This window comes from Tamandua tetradactyla, chromosome 6, assembly GCF_023851605.1.
Source record: "Tamandua tetradactyla isolate mTamTet1 chromosome 6, mTamTet1.pri, whole genome shotgun sequence".
NCBI classification, from domain to species: Eukaryota; Metazoa; Chordata; class Mammalia; order Pilosa; family Myrmecophagidae; genus Tamandua; species Tamandua tetradactyla.
The window spans coordinates 151,212,862-151,234,930 of record NC_135332.1 but is presented as its reverse complement, the minus strand read 5'-3'; the positions used below and the strand labels follow the sequence as shown (position 1 = coordinate 151,234,930).

General features: G+C 37.2%; 1 protein-coding gene across 5 annotated transcripts in view; it reads right to left on the bottom strand.

The window, feature by feature from the left end:
* Positions 1–22,069, bottom strand: part of OXR1 (oxidation resistance 1) — a 440,301-nt gene that overhangs the window by 188,982 nt on the left and 229,250 nt on the right. The window contains exon 1 of one of the 5 annotated variants that reach the window (XM_077167474.1): positions 9,776–9,894. The exons of 3 other annotated variants lie outside the window; for them this stretch is intronic. Coding sequence is in view for 1 of the 2 variants with exons in the window: in XM_077167470.1 (XP_077023585.1) it covers positions 253–271 (19 nt within the window). In the remaining variant the exon portion in view is untranslated. Of the gene's footprint in view, positions 1–252; positions 448–9,775; positions 9,895–22,069 lie in introns of those variants that run through there. One more of the 5 variants, XM_077167470.1, reaches the window with a different exon arrangement.

Genomic DNA, 22,069 nt, shown 5'->3' with positions numbered 1-22,069 from the left:
CAGCAAATCATGGAGAAATAATGTATATGCACATAAATTGCTTTTTATAATTTATATTTAGATTGAGCATTTTGACAGTTTATCCCCATCCTACCTCCCCCTTAAATATCCCCTTTCTGGAGGCAGTAGACACAGACCCACACAGCTACTTATCTGGGTTTTGAAAATTTAACATAAAGTAATCCCAATAAAGTCTGCCTTATCTGACACTCCAAAACGACTTGCTTAAATGCTGAGAGTATTTACACATACCTTTACGTGAGCAGAACATTTCTGAGGTGCTCCTTTGAAATCCTGTCAGCCAACAATATGCGGCTCTCGGGAAAGAATTTTGGTTCGTGCTTCCCCGGGTAATGTAACACTTCCTTTCTGAGGAGTGCTCTCTCCTCCCACCCAGTCCCTGACCCCTGGTGGCAGTGTGCGAGATTCAGAGGCTTCTGTTTCTGCTCACTGGAAACTCACTGAACCCTTCCTGATACTGTGGGTTTGCTCTTGGCTCACTGAACATTTTGGAAACAGCGCCAACACACTCTGCGTAACATGTTACTGAGCTGACCCAGTAAAGTGTATATGGGATTGGATAACAGAACTCAGTGTTTCACTTCTGAACAGCTCTTACTGTAAAGTAAAGCAATGGCATGGCCACCTTTAACACATCCCCGTTGTATGATCCTAATAGCACTGACTGCCAGTGGATTTGACAAGCTCGGTACCAACCAGGCCGATGTTTTGTACCTTTCCAGATATTTAAATGCTGCTAGCTCACTATCAGAACATACGTTTGAAAAATTTCCCAGAACCGCCTACTGCATCGCTATGACATGGTACATGCTGCTTTGCATTATAAATATTTCTATCTATAATACCTATTTTTTTTCCCCTTTTAGGGCAAGGAGAGAGCCCACCACAACACCTAGCATAGTGATGAACATGTGGCAATCCAGTGATTGGATAATGAGTAATAATAACTCTTTCCATCCCACCTGGCTCCCTCTTAATCTATACTCCCTTTCAGCTACCTGGAAGCAAATGGCTTCTATAGCCTGATTCTCTGACTCCCTCTCTGTTCATGTCCTTAAACTCCAGAATCCTGGAGAAGATTTTGGTGGATGTTTTCCTTTTATTCTCTCTTGTTCATCATGTTTTTATAAGGTCCTTCAATGGCAACTCACTGAGATATACCCAAATTGTAACACAGAGTTTTATTTTGGGGTCAGGGTCACAACCATCAGGAATAACAAATGTCAGCTCAGCAGGTAGAGCTCCCTGCAAGTCCAAAAAGTACTGGATGCTGAAACTGGTGGCCTTCATGGACAAGTTTAAAACATATAAAAGTCATTAAAAACTGTGTTTCAGAGTTAGTATATCACAAAGAACTGATAATGATTATAAAGAAAATGGAGTCCACAGTCTATATTGACACAGGTTCACACCACCCATTCTATGTAAAAATACCAAGCTTTTGCACATGATACAGAACCTGTGGCCTTTGCCACATGCTGACAGTTCCACAATAAGCTTCTCATTGATTAGTAAAGTATAAGAGCAAGACAACATCTTCTTTAGAAGAAAATGTAGAAGAAAAATCTCTAATCTCAAAGGAACTAAGAAATTTGTATCCACCACAATTTCTGCATTTGACTCTTTTAACAGTTCCAGCAACATTTCCTAGGAAGCCTAATAAATAAGTAAGATAACCATGTAAAACTTCTAGTAAATTTCTTGGCATTCTCTATCGAGTAGATGCATTATAGGCGTTAATTTCCACTCCCTTAATGACAGGACTGGTTTATTCTAGTACTAGATACCATTCTATTAGCATTAAAGTAGTGCTAATGATGATGATGCCTTATTTATGTGTAATTCTTTGTCATTTATGTAGTGTTTTAACTAATATTCTCATATTATCCACAGGACCATCCTGGGAGATGTTGTTTATCCTCAAAGTTTGCTGAGCTAGCTACATGAAGAAAAATAACATGATGATTTCCTTGCAGGTTTATCTGACGAGCACATAAAAGAGGGCAGAAGAAGTGTTTTGAAGATGTCCTGATGTACCTCTTCAAATAATTCAGTATAGCTGCAGACTCCTGGGAAACAACACCAGCAGGTAGAAATCAGGAATGAATTGGCTCTTTTTTAAAGCAAGACTTCTTCACTGTTACAAGAAGAAAACCCACATAAAAAGCAGACAACATGTAAACATATGGTTAATCGCATTTGCAGGATATGCATAAGGGGGACTTTTTACATATTTACATCTCATATAAATGGTAATATCACCTAGAGATGCATTTTGTTTGACTATGAATAAGAAAGCTATAAAACCACACACATATATCAAACACACCTGTGAAGTGGTCATAGGTCAGGGACCAAAAGAAATACCTATCATCTGTTTATCTATCCATAACCCCATATCAACACAAGATACACATTTCCCAATATTTTGTCATTTGGTTTTCTTATTTCCTCTCCTTAGGAGTCTGGTAAAAAGTACTAGAATCACTAGTCAGCTAAGTTTAGTTCTTCCAAGATTTTGTAAGACCAAGTCAGTCTTTTAATTTGTGTTTAGAGCTCTTTGTTAGGTATCATTAGGTATCTAATGAACATAGTTTTCAATGAGTTATGACTGGCTTTCAGGAATCATTCTCTCTTAGCTGTCCATCACTTTTGGATCCAAGCTGCAGAGTTCTGATTTCAAAATATTTTGAATTCTGTGGTCTGCTTCTATATTTCTTCTGGTTTTTATTCTAGATTATTTTTCTAGTTTAATCCGTCATTATTTTATACTGTAGTTTACTTCTCTATTTTCCTTAGATTATATGTTATTGCACCACGTAGATTGACTAATTTAGGATAATGTGATTTTAAATGTCAAGGTTTGTAGGTTTATTTTTTATGAAACTGATAAATCTGCTATATTACAAGTTCTAGATAATAAACTAGACAATTTTTTTAAAGGATGGTTAGAATAGACCCTTGGCTAAAGGAAAATTTACAATAAAAGTCTTTCCAATGTCTGAGTAACTTTGGAAGTATGTGGTCTTCCTATTTATAGATGCTAATTGTCGGCAGGTAGGTTTACAAAAGCACCTAAAAGCATTTTTGTGGGCATCATATTGCAATGTCAAGGAAATAGTCTTAACGTGAGGTGTGAATTTTACTTGTAGTGTGCACTCTTATTGAAATGCACGGTGTAGAAGACCAAAAAAGAACACTTTCATTCTTAGATGAAGTATTGGATGGGGAAACAGATGTGATCAAGATGCAGGGTGAGAATGCACCAGTTCTGAAACAAGGTTCTCCAGGGGATGGATGTGAGAAAAGACAGTCTTCCCTGGTCCAGAGAGAACATGTAGCTTCTCTGTGAGATAGGTTACTTATCAAGTATTTAAATAATAATTTTGTGCGTGGGGTGGGGACAGAAAGGATGTTTAAAAGCAATTATTAAAAGAAATTTTGAACTACTTAAAGAAGCAATTATCACTAGCTAATAGCTAATAGTTATAGAACATATCAAATGTATTAGGCTTTATGGAAAATAAATAAATTATAAAATTCCTTGAAGTTTAGCTTGCAAATTAGTTTAGCATAAAAGAGCTTTCACTAAATCAGATAAGTTGGCATGCAATAAAAATTAATAGTGTTTATTGAATAACTGTTTGAGATAATCATGTGCTGTGCACTGAGATCACAATGGTGATGCAGCCATCTGACACATGTAAACTTTTTTTCCCATGAACAACATACTTTCTGACCAACAACAACAAAAACTGCCCCTCAAAGTTTTGTTTCCCCTTGGGAAAAAATATCTAGTACAGTGGGGGGAAGTATGGCTTTCGTTTTATTCTTCTCTCCTGTTACATTTCTCAGAAATCTGCACAAATGTAGTCAGCTTGCCTCCTGCTTTCCTTGGGTTAATTATTTTCTGAGAGCAAATACTGCAGATTAATGAGAAGTTAAGACACTGGAGTCAGCCTGCCTGGGTTTGAATCTCTGTTCCTCCATTTTCCAGCCACATGATCCTGAGTAAATTGCTTAACCTCTCTCCATTTCAGTGCTTCTGTCTATGAAATTGGGATTTTCATATTTCCTACCTCATTGGGTTGTTGTGAGAATTAAGGGATTTAATAGGACTATACTTGACACCTAATAAGGGCCCAATGAATGCTAGTTAAAAATCCTCATCATGAAGAGACAGCTATAAAATACATAGATACCATCAAATATTGCTTGCCATGTCAAAAGAAACCATGTTAACACGACAGTTCTTATAATTTAGAAAGTTATGATGAAATCTTTAAAACAAATATTTCTTCAATTACCTCTTTTAGAAAATTCAAAATTGCCACAAGAAAAGAGATGCAGAAAGGAAAAAAGTAAGTAAAAACTTCATATCATAAAGAGAAATGAATTTTGAGTTTGATTGCAAGTTTCTATAATAAAGGCTGTGGAAGGAAATGAATGATAATTACACACTTAACAAGTTACACAGGATATGAATAGTATTATACTAAAAGAATTATGTTAATGTCCATGTTTGATTAAAATGCAACAATGATACTTTGGAGACTGCCTAATATTGTACATTTTTAACTTTTTACATTATAAAATTGCACTTGACATGCATCATGTCTTCATTTCCATATTATTTTCCTTCCCAGTTCTCTTCTATCTTTCCTTCCTTTCCTTTCCTTTTCCTTCCTTCTTTCCTTCCTCTCTTCCTCCCTCCCTCCCTTTCTCACTTCCTCACTTCCTTTCTCCCTCACAAACTTGAAAGAATAATCTTACCAGAAAAAAATTGTTTTCAAAAAAGGGAAATAATCTTTAAGATTGTGGGCATTGTGAAGGAGAAAAAATAGACATCAACAGAAGAAAATGAAAGGGAAAAACAATGGAATGATTAGAGACTGATTAATAAGGACAGAGAATGTAATAGATACTTTAAAAAATAATATAAGATCTTTTATTCATGTAGGTCAATCCTTGAAATAAGTCGGCTCTCTTGAAAAACAGAATGACCCTTTATGCTTTGTTTCTGCATGTTTTTACCACACAGGGGTGTGTAAGTTACAATTATACTACCTTGGGTCTGTTTAGACCATCTGGTTGGAAGCTGATGTGAAAACTGGCATTCATTATTTTATTTTATTTTTTAACAATGTCTTGCACTTCCTCACATAAGTCATTGCTGCATTTCAAAAGCAAAAGTACTTTTCAGCACCACTTAATGGCTGGAAAAGAACCAAGGTGTGGCTAAGTCAGTTTAATTTTGGAACAGTCAGCAGATGCTAGGGATGGAAAAGGCAAAGGGAAGAGATGCGTGGGCTGCCTAGACTGTCTCCCCAGCACTACTACTTCATGTGGGACAAAGGCTTTGCTCTACTAACTGCCTTTCTGACATCACCTTTCCATGGTTTATCCATTTCTAGCTAATCAAACCACAGGACAGCAAGTTTGATCTAGAGTATATCTGCACATTGTCCTTTGCCCCTCACAGCCTTCCATTTACATAAAAATTCAGCCCAGTTTGAGTTCTGAGATAAAGTATAAAATCATGAAGATATCTGAAATTGATGTAGAGACTAAATCAGACCTGATAGAGTGGAGTTCACTTCTCAGTCCTATGGTACTTCTCAGAACTTCCAACCATCAGAACTTTCTTGCTACTGAACTTAACGTGGGCCTATTTGCTGTTCCTTGAATACATCCACCATCCTCCTGTCTGCAGGCCTCTGCACTTTCCCCCCTTTCCTTGGAATGCACTTCTTCCAGACATTTACCTGGCTTGTGCCAACATTTTACTTCGGTCCCTGTTCATATGACTTTCCCTTGGAGAGGTCTTCTCTGACTACAGCATCCAGGACAGTAACCCGTTAACATGTTTTTCTTCATGACACTTAGTGCTTATATAATGGTATGTTTGTGAATAGTGATCCCTAACACCCAAAACAGTGCCTGGCATGTTGTGAGAGATCAATAGATATTTGCTGAATGACCTAGCAAGAAGCTGCTGTGCATATAACAGGTATTCAATAAAAATTTGTAGAAAATTTTACTGAATGAATGAATGAGTACATGCTTATGCTAGTTTCAAGAATGCATTCATAGTAATCCTATTATCACTTAATTTTATTTTTAATTAGCTTCAAATTATTGTTTTGAGATGGGACTGTTCCATTTAAATAGATGTTTGATACCATGCTAACTTTTTGTTTACAGTAACATAGCTGGCAGTTGATAGTTAGGAATGTTAGGGCTCCTTTCACTCTTGCTCTATGCTTTGGTACACAAATTAGATTCTAAAAGACAAAATGACAAGAGGTACTGTGATTTTTTATAGGGCAAGATAATTAATCATTCATTTACTGAATATTTATTGAGCACCTGCTATGTGTTCAGTAGTAGTGAAAGTGCTACTGTACTAGGATAACCCAGGCACATAAGTTTCCTGCACTCACAGATCCAATGGAAAACACAGAACCATAGATTAGCAATTAGCATACATATAATAGGGGATTATGGAAACACAGGGTGCAGTGGGAACACGTAGGAGACTCAACAGAAGTCAACTAAGACTTGGGGTATCATTAAATGTTTTCTAGAGGAAATTTCATCTAAGGTGGGATTTAAAGAAGAATAAGAGTTCACAAGGCAAAGAAGATTAAGTGTTGGAAAAGCTGTTAGGGGCAAGGATAAGGAAGAGTGCTCAAGACAGACTAGCATTGGCAAAGCATATGGGCCTGAGAAAGCTTGAACTGAATGAAGTCCATTGTGGCAGTAGTCTGATGTAAGAGAGGATAAGATTAAGAGGGGTAGAAAGAGTTGAGATTAGAGAAATAAGCAAGAACCAGAACTGTGATGTGCCTCACAAATTATAGTAAGGATCTGGACTTCAATCTGAGGGCTATAGGGAGACAATTCAAGCTATTAGGCCAAGACTAATAAAATCAGATTTGAACTTGGAAGTTAGTCACAGGACAAGGAATAGAATAGAGGGGGGCACAGACTGAATGCAGCAGACCCCTTAGAGGTGAAGATTATCATCCCACGTGATGCAGGAAGCTGAATAGTGGCAGTAGAAATGGAAAAGGATGAATCAGTTGAAGATCTTTACAGGCTAGAGTAGTGAGGATTCCCTGATCGATGACAGCAGTAATGGGGTGGGGTGCTTGGGGAAGGAGAGGAAAACCTAGTTTGGTACCAGAGATTACTAAGGGAAATTCAGATTTAAAGGGAGATGGGGTGGGAATTATTAAACCAAATTTGTAAAGGTTAGTTTTGAGTATATGCTTAGTAAACAGTTGGATTTATGGGCTTAGTGTTTACAAGAATCTTTCCAGCTTAAATTTAGATTGGAGCAGCATCTGTCCATAGATGTGAATTCATATTGCTTAGGAAGAACACATAGCCCTTTTAGCCTCTCTACCATAACAAGATGATGACTTGATTCCAGAAAAATCTCCCTTTATATTGATTTATGTTATCTCTCCAGTTCTGCAATAGCCTTTTCTTTCTTTCCTCCATTCACTATCTTTAAAAAAAAAATGTGTTCTTTTGTATCTATTAAAAATGATTTTTGCTATTGAGAACTGAAACCATCTACCACCACATTCAGCCTGGACACTGAACCTATACCATACCTTAGTGTCTACATTAACATGGCTTTGTGCTATTCCTCTGTACGGAAGTCTTTCACCTGGGCAAATGGTTTGATTGTTCATTGTAGGAACTTCCCAAAAGACACACCAGCACTTCAAAGGAACACAACCACAGACAGTTTATGCCCTATGGTATCTTTGTAACCCTCACGCTACCCAATTCTAACCAACTCACTCTTAGAAAGACTCGCTTTAAAATCAAACTTCGAATTTTCCATAAATTCTCATTTCACTGCCCTTGTTTGCTTAATCCAAGACACCCAAAGCTCTGGAAGTTGATCTTCTCCCTCAGTAATCAGTAAGCTCAGCTCTCATTTATGCATAGGTTTTGCTGGTGATATTTGGGGAGCCAGAGTAGAACAGGATTCTTTGTATCCTGTTACAATTTTTTAAACAAATATTAATCGAATGTTTTCTATTTGTCTCTAGTAATCCTTAAATAAATAGGGTTATGTATTTCTGGAGTACTGTTTGTTTTCTCAGGTCATTAGTTCTTGACCAAAGGAACTCCTTGCTCTTTTGAGAGTGCATTTGTGTTGAGAAGTATTCTTATGGTTGCTAGTTTCCAACCTTGATGAATTATTAATTCTGCTTATTATCCTGGTCCTCTGCCTTTCTGTTTAGTCTTACTTATTTCCTAACTATTGTGCTGCATTATCTATTGGGAAGAAGAAATAAAAGTAAACTAATACATTTTCCTTACTTTTGGAATGTCTAATAGAAAAAATGCATATAATCATATTTAGCACGTACAATACTAAAAGAATGGTTCTATTATTGCACTCATTTAATTAAGGGACCATGTCTGAGAGAATTGAAGAAATTTTTACAGTTATAAAGCTAATGCAACAGAGTTTGTCCTCAAACCTGGGGTATCTGCTGCCAAGTCTTCTTCTATTAACTATAGCACTAAATTGCCTCCCAAAGAAAAAAGAATGCTGGCATTTTAATGAAAATAAATTTTAGGTAAATTCTATTTGCCATTAAATATTCCTATGATACATAATCTCATCCAGTCCATATAGTAGAAATTTAATTAAAAAGAATTTAATTTTTTTGGCAGTAATTTTAAACTTATTATTTGGAAATAAACTCAAACACAGAAATTTGCAAGATTAAGAACAGTACACAGAATACACATGTACTCTATCCAGATTCATATTTTATCTCATCTGATATATACTTTGCTTCCTTCCTTTCTTTCACTACATACATACCTAATATATAAATATATAAATATATATATATATATATATATATATATATGTATATGTATATATATATATATATATGCTGAACCATTTGAGGGTAAATACCATGTATCATGGTCTTTTCTCCCTAACACTTAAATATACATTGCCTACGAAAATCAAGTAGGCATTCCAACTTTGACTATTGACCCAATAATGATTCCAGACAACATCTAAAATCATCAGGTTCAGGTCTGTTTATTCAGCTACATTTAGCTTTCATAATTACACTAGAATCTAGGTATCACAGGTAAAAGTTAACTTTTTCTATATGATTACATTTTCTTTCCTATAAAAGAAGTAATAAACTTTGAAAGAATATTTCCTTATATTACTCAAGTCCATGTTGCTTGCAACATGGCTTAATTCTACATGCTCTAACACTTATGTAGAATCAGTGAAGGCAAAGTCACCATGTGAATAAAAGAGAGTTGTCCAAACTAACTTCTTTGAATAGCATTTGCTTGGATTCTTCTTTATGGTCAAGAAATTCTGTTAAGACCCAGAAAGCAGTCTTGCTATTACTGAGATTGCCTGGTTTGACTTACAAATTTAAAAGTTGCTAGTTGTATTGGCTCTAAGCTGGTATTTCTAAGAGAAAAAGGATTTGCCATCAGACAGATGGAATCCCAGCCACTTGAATGACCAGAGGCAGGACCTTGAATAAATTAACCTCTCTTAGCCTGAGATCCTTCATCTGTACAAAGGAGTTGGTAATAGCATCTACCTATGAGGTTATTGTGAGATTAAATGAGATAATGAAACACCCATAAAATATTTGCCTGACACATAAGAAGCAGTTTTAATCATCATAATATCCTTTATATAAAATGTGCGAATTTGGCAAATCATTTAACCTACCTGTGCCCCAGTGCTTTCATCTCTAAAATGTAGATAGTCAGTACCTATCTCTCAGGCTTGCTGGAGTATCAAGTGAGAAAGGTATGTAAGAGCAACCCTTTCATTCCTTTGCTGGCACATCTTGACAGGAATTGTTGTTGTCCTTAGAACACTGCTTCCTGAAGTGTTCTGCAATTTTTAAACAAGGCATTAAATGTCTCACAGATACTCTAGGACAGGATTGTATGCTTTTCTTCAAGGAAGTAAAGAAAATTCAGAAACTCATCAAGAAAGTATGAGAGGGAGTAGAGGAAAGGGAGACAAATCCATTCCATGGCATTCCATTGCTAAAGTGGACTTTAGCATTACCTTTAAGAAATATCAGAATTAAAAAATGGAACATGTGGGCTGTGAGCAAAATTTGCCACATTGCCAATAAGAGTTCAGAGTAAGACATTTTAAACCCATCAGCATTCCAAACCTAATTTGACCAAAGAGGCACAATGGGAGCTTTATTTATAGAAATCCTTCACACCCACTTGCAAAGTTGTTAAACTGGTTTCTGTTTCCTTTGTGGGTGTTTTGGTCAAAGAAGAAAAACATGTTTTGGCCTGTCACTGAGGGCTGAGAGATGATCTATAAAGAAAAAAATGATTTATAAGGATTATTTACCTTCACAAGAACCCTAACTAAATGTGGCTCAAAGCCACCCACCACAGGTGGAAAATAACTTCATCTCTTCTCTACCCCTCCTTTTTTTTTTCTAAAATATGAGAAATGCACCTGGTTTATTCTGCAAACTACTGCAAAGGGAAAGGTTTAACAATATACCTGATCTCTGCTAAAAACGAGTGCACATAGAAGTCCTTGGCTGCCCACAGAGACTCCACCAAGATGACCAAGCCATGATAAGTTGTCAACAGGCCACCAGAAGATTGGCCGCTATATAGTATACAAACCCAAACCAGTCTTGATTCAATGGGTACCTTAAAATGAAGTTCGAATGACCGGGCTCAGGTGTAGTGATAAAACTAGAGACTTTGGAATCAGATAGATCTGAGTTTGAATTCTCTCTCTCTGTCACTTGCTGTATAGCTTTGCTTAATTATTTATATAAAGCTCTCTATGCTCCAGTTGTCTCATTAGTAAAAAAGTAGAAATAATATCTGCCTACCAGGGCTTTAAATTAGGATTAAATGAGATAGAGTATATAAAATGTCTGAGTACAATGTCTGGCATATGGTAAGCACTTAAAAATAGCTCTCTTTGTAACCAAGAAATTAGGATTTAATAAATAATTATGATTACTGAATCATTACATAGATATTTCTTTTTTACTTTCTAGTATATTGGAATTGCAGAAGGAAATACCTGAAATGACTGAACTGTAATCAGTCTACCTTGATCTCTGATAATGATTGTATAATCTTATAGCATTTATCTTGTGATTGTAAAAACCTTGTGACTGACCCTCACTTATATCCCCTTATCCTGTTTTTACACTTGAGAGTCCTATGATCACTAAAGACAGCCCCTGATGTTTATTAACAGAGGGCTTTGAGTCAGCCCAGAACTGACTCACCCCAATTCCAAGTCTATCTTGATAGACGGAGCTGGATCTAACTAAAATTGGCCCGCCTGACATGCACAGTAGCTGAAACTTTAATCTATAAGTGACCTATACCTCATTATAATACTAAAAATCATGCCCATTATTCTAGTTTGCTAGCTGCCAGAATGCAATATACCAGAAATGGAATGGTTTTTCAAAAGGGGAATTTAATAAGTTGCTCATTTACAGTTTTAAGGCCAAGGAAATGTCCCAAGTAAAGTAAGTCTATAGAAATGTCCAATCAAAGGCATCCAGGGAAAGATACCTTGATTCAAGAAGGCCAATGAAGTTCAGGGTTTCTCTCTCAAGTAAGAAGGCACATGGCAAAAACAGTCAGGCTTCTCTCTCAGTTGGAAGGGCACATGGTGAACACGACGTCATCTGCTAGCTTTCTCTCCTGGCTTCTGGTTTCATGAATGTCCCTGGGAGGCATTTTCCTTCTTCATTTCCAAAGGCCGCCGGCTCATGGACTGCCTGCTTCGTGGTGCTGCAGCATTCTCTGCTCTCTCCGAATCTCGCATTTTCCAAAATGTTTCTTCTTTTATAGGACTCCAGAAACTTATCAAGAACCCACCCAAATGGGTAGAAACATGTCGTCACCTAATCCAGTTTAACAACCACTCTTGACTAAATCACATCATCCAGGGAGATGATCTGATTACAGCTTTAAACATACAGTATTGAATAGGGATTATTCTGTCTTTTTGAAATGGGAATTAGATTAAAACATGGCTTTTCTAGGGGACATACATCCTTTCAAACCAGCACACCCATCATCATATCAAGGCCTCCATTTTCTTACATATGTTCTGTGACTAAGCATGTAATCAGTCTGAGCATGTGCAATAATCAGATCATCTATAAATTCATTTCGAGCCATTGTACTCATTTTCCTAAAGCCAGCCCATCTTATTTATTTATTTATTTATTTATTATGCTATATGGTGGGGGCCATATTTCATCCTTTTTCCATGTGAGTATCCTGCTATTGCATCACCATATGTTGAATTTTTGTTGTTTGTTTGTTTTTGGGACGTGCATGGGCAGGAATCAACCCAAGTCTCCTGGATGGCAGGCAAGAATTCTACCACTGAATTACCCTTGCACACCTATTTTTATTACTTTTTTAAACTTTTTTTATTGTATAATATAACATATATACAAAGCAAAGAAAGAAAAAAAGCAATAGTTTCAAAGCATTCCTTAACAAGTTGTAGGACAGATCCTAGAGTTTGTCGTGGGCTACCATACCATCCTCTCAGATTTTTCCTTCTAGCTGTTCCAGAACATTGGAGGCTAGAAGGAATAAATATTTTTTATCATCACAATTGACTTTTTTCCTTTTTGTAAAAAATAATGTATATACAAAAGAACAATAAATTTCAAATCACATCAACAATTAGTTGTAGAACAAATTTCAGAGATTGGGATGGGTTACAATTCCACAATTTTAGGCTTTCATTTCTAACTGCTCTAAAATACTGGAGAGTAAAAGAAATATCAATATAATGATTCAGCAATCATACTTGTTTGTTAAACCCTACCTTCTCTGTATATCTCCACCATCAACTTTGTTCTTTTTCCCACCCTATAGGGGTATTTAGGCTATACCCATTTTAACTTTTTCATGTTGGAAGGGGCTATCAATAATATGGGACAGGAAGATGGAACTAGCTGATGTTCTAGAGAGGCTGACCCCTCTAAGTCTCAGGACTTATCATGTCCAGGGACCCATATGGGGTTTCAAGGTTTCTGGAAAGTTACCCTAGTGCATGGAACCTTTGTAGAATCTTATATATTGTCCCAGGTGTTCTTTAGGACTGGCTGGAATGGTTTTGGTTGGGGTTGGCAAGTTATGATACGTAGCAATGTCTAACTGAAGCAGGCATAAGAGTGACCTCAAGATTAGCCTCTTAAAGAGCCAAGATGGCAGCTTAGTGCAGTGTGGGATTCAGTTCATCCTCCAGAGCAGCTAGTAAATAGCCAGGAACAGTATAGAACAACTGCTGGGGCCACATCAGTGACTGGACACACAGCGTACACCAGTCTGACAAGCTGGACAAGCTGCGATCCCATCCAGAACCGTGAGCTCCCCAAGCCGTGGTGGCCAGCACCCCTCCACCACAGGCTGCTTCTCAGACTTTACTAGCAGCAAGGGACTGAGCTCTACCAACCTCCAGTTGGTGGAATTAATTAACAAATTCTGACTACTAAAAATAGGCCCCCAGCTCAGCTGAACCTTGAGTAAAAGGTTGGTTTTTGCTCTGGTATGGAGGGGGCAGGGCTGATAGAAAAAGAGAGAAAAAAAAAAAAACAGAGCTTTTATTTTTGGATCGGACAGCACAAAATACTCGAAAGGGTCTGGGCCCTGAAAGAAAGGAGGGGGCACATAGGACCTGGAGATACATAGTGCAATGTACCAACTTAAGCTCTTGGTTGGCAAACCTGAGAAATGGGGGTCATGCTCTGAAAAGGATTTTGTTTTTCTTCTCTTTCTTGTGGCTGTGTTTTTATGGCTTGAATGCTCTTTAGATACACCTACAAGGCTTCTCAGGCTCCAACTGCCCCAGGCAAGGGCACAATTAAGCTTGTCTGAGAGCTTGTCTGGAGGCAGTGCTTTCCCCAGGAGATGGATGGGGCCCAGCTCAGGTGGAATCCCTCTCTCAACCCAGGGTCTGGAAAACTGAAGTGATTAAAGCCAGACTACAACCTCTCCTCTGAGACTGTACCCCCAGCAGGAGTCTGATAAAGTTAAAGGTACCATATTACCTATGTTGGTGTGACCCACAGGCAGACAAGCACCACATACTGGGCAGGATAGGAAAAACACAGAGTCCAGAGACTTCATAGGAAAGTCTCTCAACCTGCTGGGTCTCATCCTCAGGGAAAACCGACACAGATGACTCTTTTCACCCAAGAGGAGGCCAGTTTGGTCTGGGAAAATCTGACTGGGGTCTATGATACCTAAGTAGACCCTCCTAAGGGGGTAAAAAAGGCACCATACAGACAGGGCAAGAAACAAGAAAACAACAACTGAAAAATTCTGATCTGTTAAACAAAACCTAAGCTAGAGGTCCAGAATAAGCTGAACTGAATGTCAAAGAACAGACAGACAACAAAGTCATCCAGCAAGAAAATCCTAGGTAAAAAAAAGTGAAAACAATCTCCAGAATAAACTAATGAAGGAAATTAAATGCCTAGATGACAGGCAAAATATAACAAATCATACCAGGAAAATCGAAGATATGGCCCAGTCAAAGGAACAAACCAACAATTCAAATGAGATACAGGAGTTGAAACAATTAATTCAGAATGTTCAAACAGGCATGGAAAACCTCATCAAAAATCAAATCAATGAATTGAGGGAGGATATAAAAAGGGCAATGGGCGAACAAAAAGAAGAAATCAAGTCTGAAAAAACAAATCACAGAACTTATGGAAATGAAAGGCACAGTAGAAGAGATTAAAAAAACCAATGAAAACCTACAATGTTAGATTTCAAGAGGCAGGAATAGGATTAGTGAACTGGAGGACAGGACATCTAAAATCCAACAAGCAAAAGAAAACATAAGGAAAAGAATGGAAAAATACGAGTAGGGATGCAGGGAATTGAATGACAACATGAAGCATACGAACATACACATTGTGGTGTCCTAGAAGGAGAAGAGAAGGGAAAAGGAGGAGAAAAACTAATGGAGGAAATTATCACTGAAAATTTCCCAATTCTTAGGAAAGACTTAAAATTAGAGATCCAAGAAGTGCAGCATACCCCAAACAGAATAGATTCAAATAGATGCACTCTAAGACACTTACTAATCAGAATGCCAGATGTCAAAGAGAAAGAGAGAATCTTGAAAGCAGCAAGAGAAAAGCAATCCATCACATATAAGGGAAGCCCAATAAGACTATGCGTAGATTTCTCAGCAGAAACCATGGAGGTGAGAAGACAGTGGTATGATGTATTTAAGATACTAAAAGAGAAAAACTGCCAGCCAAGAATTCTATATCCAGCAAAACTGTCTATCAAAAATGATGGAGAAATTAAAACATCTTCAGACAAAAAATCACTGAGAGAATTTGTGACCAAGAGACCAGCTCTACAAGAAATACTAAAGGGAGCACTAGAAACAGATAGGAAAAGACAGGAGAGAGAGGTCTGGAGAAGAGTGTAGAAATGAAGGCTATCAGTAAAGGTAAAGAGAAGAAAAATTAGACATGACATATAAAATCCAAAAGGCCATGGTAGATCAGCAGGCAGAGTTCTCACCTGCCATGTGGGAGACCCAGGTTCAATTCCTGGTGCCTGCCCATGTTAAAAAAAAAATTCAAAAGGCAAAATGGTAGAAGAAAATACTGCCCTTGCAGTAATAACTCTAAATGTTAATGGATTAAACTCGCCAATCAAAAGACATAGACTGGCAGAATGGATTAAAAAGCAGAACCCATCTATATGCTGTCTGCAGGAGACACATTTTAGACCCAAGGATAAACATAGGTTGAAAGTGAAAGCTTGGGAAAAGATATTTCATGCAAACAACAATCAGAAAAGAGTAGGAGTAGCTATCAATATCCAACAAATTATATTTCAAATGTAAAACAATTAAAAGAGACAAAGAAAGACACTATGTATTAATAAAAGGAACAATTCAACAAGAAGACGTAAGAATCATAAATATGTATGCACTTTTTTTTCAAATGTAAAACAATTAAAAGAGACAAAGAAGGATGCTATGTATTAATGAAAGGAACAATTCAATAAGAAGATATAACAATCATAAATATGTATGCACTGAGCCAAGTGCTCCAAAATATATGAGGCAAACACTGTAAACACTGAAAAGAGAAATAGACACATCTACCATAATAGTTTGAGACTTCAATTCCCCACTCTCATCAATGGACAGAACATCTAGAAAGAGGGATCAATAAAGAAACAGAGAATTTGAATAATACAATAAATGAGCTAGACTTAACAGACATTTATAGAACATTATGCCCCACAACAGCAGGATACACCTTTTTCTCAAGTGCTCATGGATAATTCTCAAGGATAGACCATATGCTGGGTCACAGAGTAGCCTCTTGACTCTATTTGAACCCTCTCAGTCACTGCTACCTTATTTGTTACACATCTTTTCCCCCTTTTGGTCGGGATGGAATTGTTGATCCCATGGTGCCAGGGCCAGATTCGTCCCTGAGAGTCATCTCCCATGTCACCAGAAGACTTCACCCCTGGAAGTCATGTCCCATGTAGTGGGGAGGAAGCCAGCCCATCTTTTGATACTATAAACCTATTAGAATTACTGCAGTTTAGGGAGACAGATTTTTTAGGCCAACAGGCCATCTGATCTCTTGACATTAAGTAATAAATTCTTTCTTTGAAACCCCAGTTTCTTAGGAATTGGTCATTTGAGTGTAACCTATTGTACTTTTGATTGGTACCACCTACACCCTTCAGCATGCTGAGGAAATTGAGTCAGTAAAAGTCAGAAGAGGCAGAAAAGAGGGACCTGAGACTTCCTGAGGTTGGTGGTACAAATCTATGAAGCCAGGAAAGCAGGAGATAGTCAGAAGGCTATACCTACAGTCTAGACAAGGGCACAAAAGACTTGAACTTGAATAGCACTGATTAGGAAGATGACTTGAAAGGACTTGGGAAAGTGTAAAAAGTATAAGAGGGCAGGTGAAATCACGTGTTCACACCTATGTGACACTATAAGTGGTGCTGCCCTGGCAAGTAGTAGGAAGGAAGAAAGAGTCAAAACACTTGAGTTCAAGAGATGTTTCCAAGATCAAACAATATTGGGGGGAAGTTGCCAGCTAACAGCCATATGCATGGTATTTAATTTAAGCTTGACAGAGAGGTTAGCATTGACGTTTTTCCCTTGGGGAGTCATCTACACATAGGTGACTTGATACCATAGCAGTAAAAGATCCTCAAGAAAGGAAGGAATGTAGAGAGAAGACAGCAAAGAAGTGACAGACCATTAGCTTGTTAGCAGATCATAAAGCTGCTCTTTATTTTTTGTCTTTACTGACAGAGTGCCAAGACTACTATTTGCAAAGGGTGCTGAAATGCAGTGTGCACGAGTTCCAAGCTCATTTTGTCTCTGGGACATTAGTCAGCTGGCATCTGACATAAACAATAAAAACCATTCAGATGAGCATTTCCTTCTTTCTTGGTGTTAAGATTAGCAAAAATGAACGTTCTCTGTGTGTTAACTTTGTGGCAGGTGCTTTGGTGTGGCAGGCAGAATAATGGTCCCCAACAATGTCCTCATTCTAATCTCTAGAATCTATGAGTATGTCAGATTACATGGCAAAGGAGAATTAAGATTGCCAATTGCATTTAAGGTTTGCTAATCATCTGATGTTATGATGGGGGAGATCATTTTGGATTATCTGGATGGACCCAATGTAATCATCAGGATTCTTACAGGTGCAGAAGGGAGGCAGGAGAGTCTGTCAGGGTGATGCAATGTGAGAGAAACTTGATCAGTCATTGCTGATTCTGAAGATGGTTGGGGGCCATGGGCCAAGGAATGCAGGTTAAATTCATTTAACTAAAATGCATTTTGGATGTCTAACCTCAAGAACTATAAGATAATACATCAGTGTTGTTTTCAGGCACTAACTTTTTGGTAAATTGTTATAGTTGCAACAGGAAACTAATACATCTGGTAAACATTTTACATAGCATGTATGGGTTAGAACTTACTATCCCTCATTTTAGAGAATGCAGAAATGGAGACTTAGAGAAGTCTCTCAGTCTGACTTCTGGTCTGAGACCAAAGCCCAAGCTCTTAGACACTGTTTTCTTTCCTTCCAGCTTCTTCCAAAATATCTAGAGGGAAGCCTCAAATCATCACCCTTCTTTCCTCAAGACAGGGAATATTTCTCAAGACAGTTCAGTGCATCTAAAGACCTTCATGATATAATAGGATAAGAATGGATTAGAATCATACCTAATAAAAGCAATATGATTGTCTTCTTGTTGCTATGACTAATTACTTTTCATTGGTTGCTCTCAACAAGGAACATAAAAAGGACTTTGACACAGATAAATAACTGCCATTCCATTTCTTTTTGTTTGTTTGTTTTTTGTTTCTATGTTCTTTTTTCATTTATTTATTTATTTATTTATTTTTATGATCATTCCATTCTACATATATAATCACATTCCATTTCTTGATATTTATGTTCTCAACCTAAATAAGCAGGTGATATCCAACTTGAGATGTTTAGCAATGTCTTGATCTAAGCATTAGATCCTAGCTGTGCCTGTCCTGGCTCCTCCCCAACATAATGTGGTTGGCTCAGTTAAAACAGGCCATGAGGCAAGTCCAGACTGAATCTTGTAAGAAAAGCAGGAAGAATATCTGACCTGTACAAATAAACCCCAGACAGAAACGAAATGAGCAATTCAGGAAGCCAGCCATAGTCTAACCTTGTGTTTTAATTTTTTAAAAAACTTTTTATTGCAGCAATCAATAAAGAGCAAAAAATTTCCCATTTTAAGCACATTCAAGTGTACAATTCAGTAGTATTAATTATATTCACACTATTGTATTATATTACATATCTATTATACCTCCACCCCTTACAGTTTTAATTTTGAAAAATAATTTCTTTATAAAAATCATGATTTATAAGTATAAAATATAGTTTTTATCTTTATGAATTATACAGTCAACTTTTATAAAAGACTGCCTTTTTCACCAAATCATTCCCCCTCACCTCTTTAGAACAAGGAATCATTTTGGCCCATAGCTAATAAAAAATCCCAGGGTATCATCTCCTTTCAACTTGTAAGATTTCAAGAAACCTAAACTGAAGAGAGTTATTTTGAAGCATCTGACCTAATAACTGACAGCAATCCGATTTGGCTTTTTACTCGGAAAGAATGACATCTCCAACCCCAAATCATGGAAAAAGATGTGTGAATTGTGTGCGTATGCATGGACACAGGCCTAAATAAACTCTCACGTGCATGCATATACTTGTAGCCAGCTTAAGGCATTTCTGGAAAGTTGCCTTCTTGGTATAACCTTCAGAAATATTACATAAACTTTGCAAACAACCCTATGAAAACAAACGAGAAAAGCTTATGTAATAATCATCAAAAAACAGGTATATGTTTTATGTTGCAAAGATCTGTGCAGACATTTGTTAAGCAACGGTGTACTAGAAAAGGCAGTAAACATTTATTCAGTAACACTCTTCCTCTCTCCTATTTGTCCGAAATGCAAAATGCAATTCAACAATTTAGCAAAATCACCGAGATTTGTTACTGTATAAATTGGCTGCATCTGGTAATAGACAAATGGATGAGTTCAAAGGCAGTGATTTTTAATGTTCCAAGTCTTAGTAGTGACAATCATATAATTCTAGTAAAAGGCAGAACTCAATATCCTATTCATATCCTATCCAAATTGGAGGATATCAACAATAGCATACATAGTAGAAAAGGAAAAGATGGTCCCTAAAATCACATAAATATGTAGACTGGTCCAATGAATTATGTATTTTTCTTCCCTATTGGAAGATGCTACTAAAGCCACAAACATGGTCTTGCACTCTCTCTCCATTAAAAGCAATGCCTTTGGGATGATATTGCCTTATTTTCCTGTTCTGTAGCTCTTGGCTATTAAAGGCTTATGCTTTTTAAAATAATTGTTCTTGGCTGTGGAACATAACAAAGCTTACAGGTAGACAATAACTTTAGGAGGAAAAGCACAGAAGTCCAAACATTTTGGCTCTAAAACTAGTTGCACAAACCTTAAACAACTTTTAAAAATAACTTTAGTATATCACTTCTAAGATTACTTACTTTTCTAACATTTATTTTAGCCATATAACATTAACCAAGCTAAGAAGATCACATACTAATCAAACTCAAAATGATTACATTCCATTTAAAGACCAACAATAGTACCTCTCCACATGAAATGCCAGCTTACACAGGGATAATTTCTAAAAGTCAACAAGGAAGAGATGAAAATCATATATTATCAAATTTATGATTGAAAAATTCATTAAATCACCCATACACAATATTTTTGTGTATACAACACATACAGAGAAATTCTTAAGCACATTACAGTATGTTTTAGGAAGAATATAAGGAAAGTCTATATGCAAATGTTTGGACACTCAAAACATGCTGCCTTTAAGATACTATGAAACCCTACTCATGAATGGGGTCTTGATGGAGGATTCTAAAGAGTTTCTGCTTGTTTCTGTTATACCCTTTTAGTTCTGTTTTTCACAAAAAGCTTATAATTTTAGTAGACTAACTCGTTGTGAGGGTTAGATGACAGTGGAGTCATGTTTTACACATGCAGGGTTGGACTGTAAAGTCTAAGGATACGTTCACAGTGATGAGATTCCATTGCAACTACACATGGTAAACATGTTTAGGAATATCATCCAAGCCTACATTGAACAGGTGGGCCTATGTGGGCATATGGTTCTCTATGACCCTTTCTTCACAGCTGAATGGATGAGAAGATTTTACCTGATCTAGATTTAAGTGCTTTTCTTCCACAGGCAGGTGAGATGATCTGGGCCAATGAGACACTTTCAGATTTCAACTAAGAGACAGAGGCATTGCAGACAGTCTGTTTTAGATGCTGGAGCTCAAAGATGAACATGTAAAGTTGGAGCCTAAGTGATACTATAACAGCAAAAGCTATGTGCAAGCTAATGGATAAGCAGAAGAAGCTGTTCTGTAGAGAGGAGAATGGAAAAGACATGCAGAGAATATTGAAAGTCAAAGACTATGGGGAAGCAGGGGAGGGAGCCAAGCTTGCCCCCTGATTTCCTAGGACTGAGTCTGGATTCCATGAAACTTAGCTGGCATTTGGATGTCCATGCAGCTGCTTGCCCAGTCTTTACCATGTCTATCTTTCCTTTAGTTGTTTTTGTCAGTTTTAATTTCTTGTGATTCAGAGAGCCTTGACCAGAAAGAACTACCATTTAAAGTGTGCCAAACATCTAGCTGAAAAACATAGATTTTTCTCATTTGACCCTCACTAAAGCTCTGAAAAATACACAAGAAGGTTTTGTTCAAGGACGTACAACAAGTAAATTTCACAGAACTGGTATATTCACTCAGGACCATTCTCCACCTCCATCATGTCAAGCTAACATAACCATTACTCTCAAACTTAAATACTTCTTGTTTTCTAATAACTGGAACCATGTCCAGAATATGGTTGCACAGCTTCTTTACCCGTAGTGCACTGCTGCCACAGCTGCTATTGGAATTTAGCCCTCACACCAGATCCATAAATGTAGTGGTTAGTACATAAAAAGTTGGGGGGCATAACTGAGACTGATCTTTCTGAGAGTATGGGCTATTGTCACCTAATATGTAAACACAGTAAGTTGGACTCTGTCTTGATTAACATGTTTGGCACATAATAGGAACTCAAATATCTAGAGTTTGCTCAGGTTGTTGGCGTGGGAGAAAAAACAAAACAAAGTAAAACTATACTTTCAAAGCTCCAGTGATTCCTTTTACAAAGCTGTAGGTGGAGAATCTGATTGGATGGCATTTCACTTAGCAGAATATCCTAATGAGCTATTAAAATGCAAATGTAAGTTCAGAGCCTGGACTGGGGTGGAGGACTGGAAAGCTAAACAGCTATGTAACCTGTCCAGTTTTGGGGAGCGGTGATAAGATCCTAGGGATGTATGTC